General features: G+C 48.9%; 1 protein-coding gene across 1 annotated transcript; it reads right to left on the bottom strand.

Moving 5' to 3' along the window:
* Positions 1–244: 244 nt before the first annotated feature.
* On the bottom strand, positions 245–10,956 carry LOC134297819 (uncharacterized). The gene is made up of 2 exons (XM_062976507.1): positions 10,255–10,956; positions 245–614 (listed from the first exon to the last, which is right to left on the bottom strand). The coding sequence occupies exons 1-2, from the start codon at positions 10,954–10,956 to the stop codon at positions 507–509; spliced, it is 810 nt and encodes a 269-aa protein (XP_062832577.1). The 3' UTR covers positions 245–506.
* Positions 10,957–12,136: the final 1,180 nt, after the last annotated feature.

The following is a 12,136-nucleotide window of genomic DNA, read 5'->3' as shown; positions in this document are numbered from 1 at the left end:
AGCTTTTGGAAGAAACAGCACATCAGCTCTGTAGATTTTACTTCTAAATACAGCTCCTGTTTGTAATATCCAGGACAGCCATACTCAAAGGCAACTTAACTTGCTCCCATGAGAACCTACCTATACAAAGGCTCAGATTTCCATTTCTGTGTCCCCTTTAATCAGAAATACACAGGTTATCAGGAACAATTATTTTGATGTGTCAGGCTCACTTCAAAGGACCAGTCTGAACGCAGATCAAAGATAGCTGCTCTCAAATCCAATCTTTATTGAAGAATACATGACTTTGGAAAAAGTCGAGAATGACCTAATGTTTACATACAATCATTTTTATCACCTCTGATGCAACGTAACACCACACGCAAATATCATCATCAAACCCCACCCCCTGTATCACATTTCTACCATTCCCACACTCTATACCAATTATAATTGTTTATACTTTCAACCCCGAGTTCCCATGCTCTTCTATCTTCTTCTGCCAGGTGCTTCCAGGATTATTTATGTTATGACTCCAAGTCCAGGGCTTGGAAATTCAGCCCTGGGACTTGGTTCCATGACATGGCGCCCTCTTTTTCTCCATCCTCCTCTTCGGTGCTTCTTTCATCACAATTCTGAAATAAATCAAACAATAACTCTATGTGTCCATTTTGTCCAAAGTACCCATATACTTTTTCAGTAAGCTGCGATGGAATACTGGGTGTATTTTCCCTAAACTTTTTGGCAATGCCAACTGGAAAGTTACTTCGTTGATAACACCCTGTATTCTGAATGGTCCAATATATTTGGGGCCCAGTTTTCTCGAAGGTAGCCCCAATTTGATGTTTTGGGTACTTAACCACACTAAATCTCCTTTCTCCAATTTATCGCCTTCCATCCTTTTTCTGTCTGCGTGTCACGACCCAGGCTGCAGAGCACCAATAACCATACACAGAGGCCAGAATCTATCTAATATCTTTATTGTAGGAATATATAAAGTTAATAAAAACAAGTGTAGAAAATAGTCCAGAATTAGACCTTTCAGGAAAGGTCAGAATTAGTCCAAAAAAGCAATGTCCAATAAGAAATATTAAGGTCCAAAGTTGTAATCCAATAACCGAAACACTCACTTTGCCAAGCAAAGTGAGGGGAGATGACAAGGTCCTTTAGTCCATGAAACTTGAGCGAGGCTAGGAAATAACTTGGTACTTGAAACAAGGCTTGAACGTGGAACAAGGTAACTAAGAACAAGAACAAGGTCCGTGGAATAACTTGATAAATCCGTGGAACAAGGCAAGGATTGATCCTGGGAAACAAGGCAAAGTCCGTAGATAAACAAAGGCTGGGAAGCAAGGCGAAGGCTGGATAGCAAGGCAAGGCTTGAGCAGGAGCGAGGCTTGAACCGGAGCGCGCTGTCCAGACACAACTCGCTCCGTAGGCTGACGAATTGACTCCGCGAAGTTACTACGCGGGTAAAACACCTAAATAGAGTCTAGCTTCCCGCCGAAGCAGTTCTCTGGGAATCAGAACCGAAAGCTAACTCTGAGACCAGATGTGAGACTCCCCAAAGATTCTCACGAGAAGCAGTCTTAATTGGCCACATTCTTAGCTGCAATCCTCGCACTCCTGCGCGAAGCTGAATCCAAACTTCTCTGTTGTTTACAAAACTCCCGGCGCAAGAATACGGGAGAAGTAGGCTCTGGGCTTGTTTGACATACTTCTGGGAGACAACTTTCTTGCAGGTGCAAGGTTCCCAGATCTGCCTGGGAAAGATCTGGCTGAGAGGAATCCAGTTCAGACTGGGAAGGTAAAAAACCCAAGTTTTCATCTTCATCAGGAATTACAATGTCCTGAGCAGGACTACAAGGCCCATGGGTCATCACACTATCCCCCTCCTCAAGGCCCCTCCCAAACTGGGGCCCTCTCCCCGAGGCGCGAGGTCGCGGTTTGGTGGGATAGGTCTGATGAAAGCGACGGGTTAGATCAGGAGCATGGACTGTGGAGGCGTCTTCCCAAGAGCGTTCCTCAGGGCCAAAACCCACCCAGTCAATGAGATATTGTAGGCGGCGGCGGTGAAAGCGAGAATCCAAAATGTCCTCAACCTCGAACTCCTCCTCCCCATTCATCAAAACAGGAGGGGGGGCCGGTTGGTCTGTATCAGGTCGCACACCATCCGCCGGAAGGAGCAGGGAACGGTGAAACACTGGGTGAATGCGCATTGAACGCGGAAGTTGGAGTTTGAAAGTCACGGGGTTTAATTGCGCCACCACTGGATAGGGACCAATGAAACGGGCATCTAACTTCCGGCAAGGGCGGTGGGAGGGCAGAAAGCGAGTGGACAGGAAAACCCGATCTCCTACCTTGATTTCAGGGCCCGGCTGGCGATGTTTGTCAGCGTGGCGTTTATAGTCCTCCTTGGCTTGGTCCAGTTGCTGGAGCAAAAGTTGTTGCACCGCTGTGAGTTCCTGCAGCCAATCCTCTGCTGCGGGAACCTCTGAAGTTTCAATGACAGGGGGAAAGAAACGTGGATGGAAGCCGTAGTTTGCAAAGAACGGCGTTTCTTTTGTAGAAGCTTGAACTCCATTGTTGTAGGCAAACTCAGACAGTGGTAACAGAGAAGCCCAATTGTCCTGTTGATAGTTTACATAACAGCGAAGATACTGCTCCAAAGTGGCATTGGTGCGCTCCGTTTGCCCATCTGTTTGGGGATGATGAGCTGAAGATAAGCGAGAGTCTATGCCCAATAGTTTTTGTAGTGCCTTCCAAAAACGAGAGGTGAATTGAGATCCACGGTCTGTGACTAAACTCTTGGGCAATCCATGTAGTCTGAAGACATGTTGAAGAAATAGATCCGCAGTTTCCTTGGCCGTGGGGAGGCCTTCGCAGGGAATGAAATGGGCTAACTTGGTGAATAGGTCCACCACCACTAAGATCGTGGTGAATCCACAGGAAGGTGGTAGGTCAGTGATGAAATCCGCGGAAATTATTTCCCATGGGCGAGATGGGGTAGGAAGGGGGTGTAAAAGCCCTGAGGGCTTCTCCCTTCGTATCTTGGAGCGCTGGCATACTGGGCAGGTGTTGACATATTTTTCCACATCCTTGCGGATCTTGGGCCACCAAAAATCCCTTAGGATCAAATGCATAGTTTTAAATAGTCCGAAGTGTCCTGCTGGTTTGCAGTCATGACACAGACGAAGCGCTTTTTCCCTGCCCGGTCCGGGTGGGATATAAACATGATTTCTATAGCAGAGCAGCCCATCTTTAAGCGAAAAGGGGAAATGCAGACCTTGGCGAAGTTGGTCCTGCGCCCAGGCATCTGCTTGCTGACTAGCCCTGATTTCTTGAGCACAGATGGGTCCTGGAGTAGGGGAAGTTGAACCAATGGGAATGGATTTGGTGTTCCCCACCGTGAGCGTGGCAAAGTTCTCAGGTTGTAGCAGTTGGGATTCAAAGGTCTCCTTGCGTCCTGCAGCGTATTCCGGTTTACGTGACAGGGCGTCTGCTTGCTTGGTTTGGGCTGGGGTCACATAATGGATCTGGAAGTTGAAACGTTCAAAGAATAAAGCCCAACGTTGCTGCCTCTGATTTAGTTTGCGGGCAGTTCTTAGATGTTCTAGATTACGATGATCAGTGTGGACTTCAATGGGAAATTTGGCCCCTTCTAGCCAATGTCTCCAAGTTTCAAAGGCTGCCTTTATGGCCAGTAGTTCTTTTTCCCAAATGGTGTAATTCCTCTCTGGTGTGGTTAGTTGACGAGAATAAAAGGCACAGGGGTGGAGGTGATCTCCCACCGGTTGTAAGAGTACAGCCCCAATTGCCACATCAGAGGCGTCCGCTTGCACCACAAAAGGGGTTCCAGGATTTGGGTGCTGTAGAATTGGCTGGGAGGTGAATAGTTTCTTTAGTTGCTGGAACCCTTTCTCTGCTTGATCAGTCCAGCGGAAAGGCTGCTTTCCACGGATGCAGCTAGTGATGGGGTCGGACCAGCGGGCAAAATCTGGAATGAACTTGCGGTAGTAGTTCGCGAACCCCAAGAAACGCTGCACCTCTTTCTTGTTAGTTGGCGCCCGCCATTCCAATACTGCTGAAACTTTGGCTGGATCCATGGAAAGCCCTAGAGGCGAGATGCGGTAACCAAGGAAATCTACCTCTTGTAGATCAAAAGCGCATTTTTCCAGCTTGGCATAAAGTCCATGATCCCGCAATCGTTGTAACACCATTTTGACGTGGTTCTCATGTTCTGATTGTGATCTGGAAAACACCAAAAAATCGTCCAGGTAGATTATCAAGAACCTGTCTAGATAGTCCTGAAAAATGTCATTGACAAAATGCTGGAACGTTGCGGGGGCTCCGCATAAACCGAAATTCATAACTCGGGACTCAAATAATCCGAATTTGGTCTGGAAGGCGGTCTTCCACTCGTCCCCTTCCCTGATGCGAACTAAGTTGTAAGCCCCCCGAAGATCCAGCTTGGTGTAAACCTTGGCTCCTCGAAGCCGATCCAGTAGATCCGAGATTAGAGGCAGGGGATAGCTGTTCCGCTTGGTGATATTGTTCAATGCTCTGTAGTCCACCACCAAGCGTAGTTCCCCTGACTTCTTCTTCACAAACATCACTGGGGAGGCGGCTGGGGATTGAGAGGGTCTGATGAATCCCTTGCGAAGGTTTGTCTCTAGGAATTCCCTGAGAGCTTCTTGCTCTGGTTCAGTCAGGGAGTAGAGATGCCCTCGCGGGATCGGGGCCCCCTCCACCAAGTCAATGGCACAGTCATAAGGTCTATGTGGGGGTAATTTTTCGGCTTCTTTCTCATTGAATACATCCCAATACTCGGAGTACTTCTTTGGCAAGGTGATGATGGGCTCGGTGTCTGTGGCATGGCATACCTTGGCTACGAGGCAATGGTTTTGGCAGTACGGTGAAGCAAACTGCAGTTCTCTGTTGGACCAGGAGATGTTAGGGTCGTGGAGAGTCAGCCATGGAATTCCCAAAATCACAGGGAAATGGGGGACCTCGGTAACAAAGAAGGAAATCTCTTCCATATGTTCCCTTATCCACATCCTGGTGGGTTCCGACCACTGACTTACGGGGCCCGTCTTGAGGGGACGGCCGTCTATGGCTTGCACCACACGGGCATTCTTGAAATCATGATATTGTAATCCCAGAGAGTCGGCATACTCTCTATCGATGAAATTGTTGGTAGCTCCAGAGTCTATCATGGCGTGGATCATGACGGGTCCCCTTTTTGCTGACCATAATGTGACCACGAGAAGGAACAGGACCCCGGTTGGCGGCTCTTGGATGGATTTTTTGACCGGGTTGGCGAGCCCCTCTACACCCGGTCGTTGGCTTCCCCCGCCGGCTGTGTGCCAGTCGGCTCAGATGCCTTCGTCTCCGTGGAGGACGCCGCCGCAAGACGGGCGGCAGGCTTCCCTTTGGCTGGGCACTCTCTGGCGAAGTGGCCCCCGTTCCCGCAGTACCAGCAGAGGTTTAAGCGTTGACGACGGGCCTTCTCGGCGGCATCTAGTCTGGGACGCACATTGCCCAACTGCATCGGCACCTCCTCGCCTCCTCTGGGGTATGGGGTTGGCGGTGGGGGTCTCCACACCGGACGTGGCTGAACGCTGGCGGGAGCGGGGGGTTTTGCCCCGGCTCTACTGCCCTGGCCTCGAACCCACTGTTTCCTGTTGGCAATCATGACTTCAGCCCGTAAACATTGATCAATGAGTGCCTCGAGGGTCTGGGGAGGATCCACCTTGGAGATTTCTTCCAGCATTTCAATGTTGAGACCCTCCCGGAATTGTCCCCTGAGGGCTACATCGTTCCAGCCGGTGTTGTGGGCCAGCACTCGGAACTCGGCTATATACTGAGACATAGGTCTGTCTCCTTGGAAAAGGCGACGGAGTTTGTGACCGGCTGCCTCCAAATTGTCCTCGATTCCCCAAGTCTCCTTGAGGTGGTCCAAGAAGTGTTGCGCTGATCTTAGGTGTGGAGAGGCTTGGTCGAACAGTGCCGTCGCCCAGCTGGCCGCTGGCCCGTCTAGAAGACTGTAAACCCATGCCACTTTGATGTCTTCTTGGGGAAACTCGGCAGCACGGGCCTCCAGATAAGCTTGACATTGGCGACGGAAGACATGAACCTTAGAAGCTTCTCCAGTAAACTTGGTTGGCAACGCCATGGCCGGAAGACGAACTCCGCGTTCCTTCAAACCCCTTATTTCTCCATCCTGTGCATTGAGCTTATCACGGATTCGGTCCACCTCTTCCTTGTCGATGGTGTAGGTAATCGGCTGGCCGCTCGGCCCAGGTACGACTCCGGTAGACATTCTGGCCGAGGTTAATTGGTGCTTAGGGTGGCGGAGTCAAACTGTCACGACCCAGGCTGCAGAGCACCAATAACCATACACAGAGGCCAGAATCTATCTAATATCTTTATTGTAGGAATATATAAAGTTAATAAAAACAAGTGTAGAAAATAGTCCAGAATTAGACCTTTCAGGAAAGGTCAGAATTAGTCCAAAAAAGCAATGTCCAATAAGAAATATTAAGGTCCAAAGTTGTAATCCAATAACCGAAACACTCACTTTGCCAAGCAAAGTGAGGGGAGATGACAAGGTCCTTTAGTCCATGAAACTTGAGCGAGGCTAGGAAATAACTTGGTACTTGAAACAAGGCTTGAACGTGGAACAAGGTAACTAAGAACAAGAACAAGGTCCGTGGAATAACTTGATAAATCCGTGGAACAAGGCAAGGATTGATCCTGGGAAACAAGGCAAAGTCCGTAGATAAACAAAGGCTGGGAAGCAAGGCGAAGGCTGGATAGCAAGGCAAGGCTTGAGCAGGAGCGAGGCTTGAACCGGAGCGCGCTGTCCAGACACAACTCGCTCCGTAGGCTGACGAATTGACTCCGCGAAGTTACTACGCGGGTAAAACACCTAAATAGAGTCTAGCTTCCCGCCGAAGCAGTTCTCTGGGAATCAGAACCGAAAGCTAACTCTGAGACCAGATGTGAGACTCCCCAAAGATTCTCACGAGAAGCAGTCTTAATTGGCCACATTCTTAGCTGCAATCCTCGCACTCCTGCGCGAAGCTGAATCCAAACTTCTCTGTTGTTTACAAAACTCCCGGCGCAAGAATACGGGAGAAGTAGGCTCTGGGCTTGTTTGACATACTTCTGGGAGACAACTTTCTTGCAGGTGCAAGGTTCCCAGATCTGCCTGGGAAAGATCTGGCTGAGAGGAATCCAGTTCAGACTGGGAAGGTAAAAAACCCAAGTTTTCATCTTCATCAGGAATTACAATGTCCTGAGCAGGACTACAAGGCCCATGGGTCATCACACTGCGAATGTTTTATACTTTTTGTGTGCTTCCTTTAAGGATGCAGTCACTTGACTCCAGCATTCTAGCATTTGAGTTTTCCATTTCCCTGCCCCTGTTTCTTCATTCTCTGTCCATCTTGGCAACTGGGGCAGAGGCTGTATTTCATACCCGTAAACTACTTCAAAGGGAGTTTTATTTGTCGCGGAATGTACAGTCGAATTAAAAGCTAGTTCTGCGAAAGCCAGCCACTTAGACCAGTCATTTTGTCTCATGTTAGAGTACATTCGAAGGAACTGCCCAAGCGTCTGTTGAGTACGTTCTACTGCCCCGTTTGTCATGGGGTGAAAAGCAGAACTTAGACTCCTTTCTGCTCCTAGCATTTCCAAGAATTTTTCCCAGAATTTTGCTGTGAACTGAACCCCTCTGTCACTGACCACTCTACTGGGACATCCATGAAGTTTGTAAATATGGTTTATGTACAATTCAGCTAGTTTCTCTGCCGATGGTAGTTTCGTCAGTGCTATAAAGTGGGCCTGTTTGGAAAACAGGTCTAATACTGTCCAAATATAACGATGTCCTTTGCTAACCGGCAGTTCCCCCACAAAGTCCATAGCTACACATTCCCAAGGCCTGGTAGGTTCTGCTACTGTTTGTAATAATCCCATTGGCTTCCCTCCTCTCGATTTATTTCTGGCACAATCATCACATTGAACAACATGATTCTTTATGTCCTTCCTCATCCCTGGCCACCAACAATGTTTTGCTATTGCCTTTGTTGTTTTTGTAATTCCTGTATGACCAGCGCTCTGGTTATTGTGAAAACGATGCAAAATCTTAATCCTCAATAGTGCTGGGATATACAGTTTCTTGTTCACAAACCAGAATCCCCCCTTCTGCTCCCCCTTTTCTGCGTTGGATGCGATCCACTGATCTCCTTCGTATGTCTGTTTCAGTTCTTTTCCCCAACTATTTTCCTCGTCGAATTTAATAATAGCAGTGTTCTCTCTTTGGGTCTGCGCTCTTGTACTGACAGCTAAACCCCATTGTTTATCAGAGAATACTGTTCCCTCTTTTGCTGTGGTTATGCCTTCGTGTTGAGGCATGCGTGAAAGAGCATCTGCCAAGACATTCTGTTTCCCTTGGAAAAACTTTAATTGGAAATCAAACCTGCTGAAGTATTGTGCCCATCTAATTTGTTTGGGGGACAATTTTCGAGGAGATTTTAAATACTGGAGGTTCTTATGGTCAGACCAAATTTCAAATGGGATTCCGCTCCCTTCGAGGAAGTGTCGCCAGCATTCTAAGGCTTTTAATATGGCTAATGCTTCTTTTTCCCATATGGGCCAACATTTTTCAGTTTCACTGAACTTCCGGGACAAATATCCACAAGGTTTTAAGTTCCCATTTTGATCTTTTTGCAATAGTACTGCCCCGTATGCACAGTCTGAAGCATCGCAATGGATTATGAAAGGGCTCCGGATATCGGGGTGTTTTAGGACGGGTTCTTCTGTGAAGCATCCTTTTAGGGTTTCAAATGCCTTTTGGCATTCTGGCGTCCAACTCAGTTTGGCGCCAGGAGCTTTCACTTTTGCTGTCTCCCCTTTCCCTTTTGTTTTTAAAAGTTCAGTAAGGGGTGCGGTTATTTGCGCAAAGCCTTTTATGAACGATCTATAAAAATTTGCAAACCCCAGAAATGATTGCAATTGCCTCCTTGTTTGAGGTACTCCCCATTCTTTTACATCTGATACTTTAGACGGGTCCATAGCTAACCCTTCTGGAGATATCCGATACCCCAGAAAGTCAATTTGAGTTTTATTAAATTCACATTTGGACAGTTTTGCATACAGCTTTGCTTCCCTTAGTCTCTGCAAAACTTCCCGGACCAATTCCACGTGCTTTTCTTTATCTTCGCTCACGATCAAGATGTCATCAAGGAATATGAATACTCCTCGGTACAACAATGGGTGCAGTATTTCATTTATAAGCTGCATAAAGCAACTGCCGCCATTTTTTAACCCAAATGGCAAAATTTTATATTCAAAATGGCCGAATGCGCAGGAAAATGCAGTTTTCCAAGTATCCTCGGGTTTGATTCTTAATTTATGATATGCTTCAATTAAATCCAGTTTAGTAAATATGCTCCCTTTCTTCAATACGGTAATTAAATCCTTTACTAAGGGCATAGGGTATTTATTGTCCTTAGTAATTGCATTTAAATTTCGATAGTCAATGCACAATCTTAGAGAGTTGTCTTTCTTTCTCCTAAATAACACTGGGGCTCCGAGAGGAGAATTGGATGGCTTAATGAAGCCTCGCACCAGGTTCTTATCAATATATTTCCTCAATTCCTCCTTCTCCTGAATAGACATGGGATACACTTTTGGTTTTGGTAAGTTTGCTCCTGGGGTTATTTCAATTTCTACTTCTATATTCCTCTTGGGAGGTAATTTACTTGCCTCTTTCTGATTGAAAACATCCACAAAGTCTCTGTATTCAGGTGGCAATAGCTGTGGGTCTATTTTCCCTGCTTCATTTCCCTCGTCCTCCTCTCCTGCTATTTTGCTTATCTCCCATAGCGTTTGTTGTTCTTTAAATGCTAGGCTCTTTCCTCTCCAATCTACTTCAGGATTTGCCTGTTCGAGCCATGGGATCCCTAGTATTACATGGTATGTGGCAATAGGGGCTATCACAAAGGATATTCTTCCTTCCCATTTGCCTATTTTACATGGGACCCCCCGTATTTCCTTCGTAGATACTTCCCCAGCAGCAACTGATCCATCTAGCTGCGAAAATGCAATTGGGGAGTCAAGCAACGTCTGCTGGCATTTCAGCGCTCCTGCTAATTCCGGAGTTATAATGTTCCTAGAACAACCGCAATCCACGAATGCCCTGCAGGTGGCCCGATTCTCTAGCCCCGATAGGCAGATTGGCACTACTAGCATGCGTTTGTCTCGACTCACCAGCCTTTCCGGAGATTCTGGGGCTCGCACCTCCTCCTCCGCTCGTCTCCCGGCTGCTGGCTTGGGCTTTGAGGGTTTTGGCGGCTCCCCCTTCCGGGCCCAACATTCTGCTGCTCGATGGCCCGTCTTCCCACATACAAAGCATCCCGGCTTGGGTTTGTTGTCATCTCCTTTGAAGGGGATCCCCGGCCTCCCTCCGGGCCTTTCCTGCTTCCTCGTTTCTCCTCGACCCCTCGCCACCGGTCTTTGCTGGCCGCCGCCGCCCCTGAAACGCTTTACTTGGGCCAGGGTGGATTCGACGCGCCCCGCTAGTTGTATCCAGCCCTGGAGTGTTTCTGGGTCGTCTCTGTGCGCTGCCCAACTGAAAACCTCGGGGCGTAGTCCCTCTTTGAATATCTCCACTTTGGTCACTTCAGACCACTCTGGCACCCTTTCCGCGAGATGGAGGAATTCCTCTGCGTACTCGGGCACCGTTTTGTCCCTCTGCTTTATTCCTTTAAGCTGGTCTCGAGCCCTCAATTGCTCTAGCCGGTCTCTGAACCGGTTTTCCAGTGCGGCGAGGAAGCGGGGTACTGACCTCAGGCACGGGTCGCGTCTGGCATGTAGTTGCACATACCAGCTGGCTGCTCCTCTCTTTAGTGTGTTGCCGATGGCCCGAACCATGCTTCCTTCGGAGGGGAATGTGTGTGCATTGTCTTCCATATATCCTCTGATGCTAATGAGGAAAAAGTTCAGTTCAGATGATTCCCCTCCATATTCCAGTTTGAGCTCTTCCCTCCTTTGCACCCATTCTGCGGCCCGTTGATGCTGTCTGGGAGGCATGGGGAAGGGTTGCATCGGGTTTCCTTGGACGCCCCCTTTGAACACGCCGCGCCCCACTCCGGTGGTCGTTCCGCGCGGCTCCCGAAATTCTGCCGCTGCTGTCGGCCCTTCCACCCATCCGAATGCGGGCCTCGCTGTAGCCCCCGCACCTCGCCTTCCCTCGTCGTACGGCACATCCTCCTCCTCTTCCTGGATCTCCGGCTCCTCTCCGCCTTCGTCTGCTAATCCACTGGACCCGATCCCTGGCCCCAGTGGTCTTTCCACCCCGACGCCCATTCGGGGGGTTGGAAGTCCTGTTGGAGTTGGCGGCCTCAGAGTTCCCAGAGCTTGCTGGTGCTCCACTTCGCGCGCCATTCTGTCTCGGAACTCCAGTTCCTGCCAGTATTCCTCATCCCCCTCGCCCCTCGCCGCCACGGGGCTCTGCGTTGAGGCGCGCTGGCCCCTCTGTCTCCAAGCTTCTTCTTTACTTGGCTCTCTCTCGGCGCCATATCGGGTGGGCTCCTTCTGGAGATTCTCTTCCAATAGTGGCACCAACCTCCCCACGGTTTCCGACAGCCTGGATAAATTAGTTTCCAGGATTGATAACCGCAGGGCCACGGTCTCCGGCATGCTTCCTCCAGATCCCCAACTGGTTTCTGCAGCCGCAGAGACGCCTCTTCCTCCTCTGGGAATCCTCTGGGTCACGCCGTTCGGCCTGGGGTACCCCGTAGAGAAAGCTATGGCTTGCAGCGTCTCTTCCCCCAACGGCCGGGCCCCTGGCAAAGGTTTCTCTGCTCCATTTAGGCTTTGATCGCCTTCTCCACTCATTATCACTTCACTGCGAATTCGCAGGAGGGTGAGAACGGGATTCTCGACTTAACTGTCAGGCTCACTTCAAAGGACCAGTCTGAACGCAGATCAAAGATAGCTGCTCTCAAATCCAATCTTTATTGAAGAATACATGACTTTGGAAAAAGTCGAGAATGACCTAATGTTTACATACAATCATTTTTATCACCTCTGATGCAACGTAACACCACACGCAAATATCATCATCAAACCCCACCCCCTGTATCACATT

Source organism: Anolis carolinensis, chromosome 3, assembly GCF_035594765.1.
Source record: "Anolis carolinensis isolate JA03-04 chromosome 3, rAnoCar3.1.pri, whole genome shotgun sequence".
NCBI classification, from domain to species: domain Eukaryota; kingdom Metazoa; phylum Chordata; class Lepidosauria; order Squamata; family Dactyloidae; genus Anolis; species Anolis carolinensis.
This window is presented reverse-complemented; position numbering and strand designations above follow the sequence as displayed.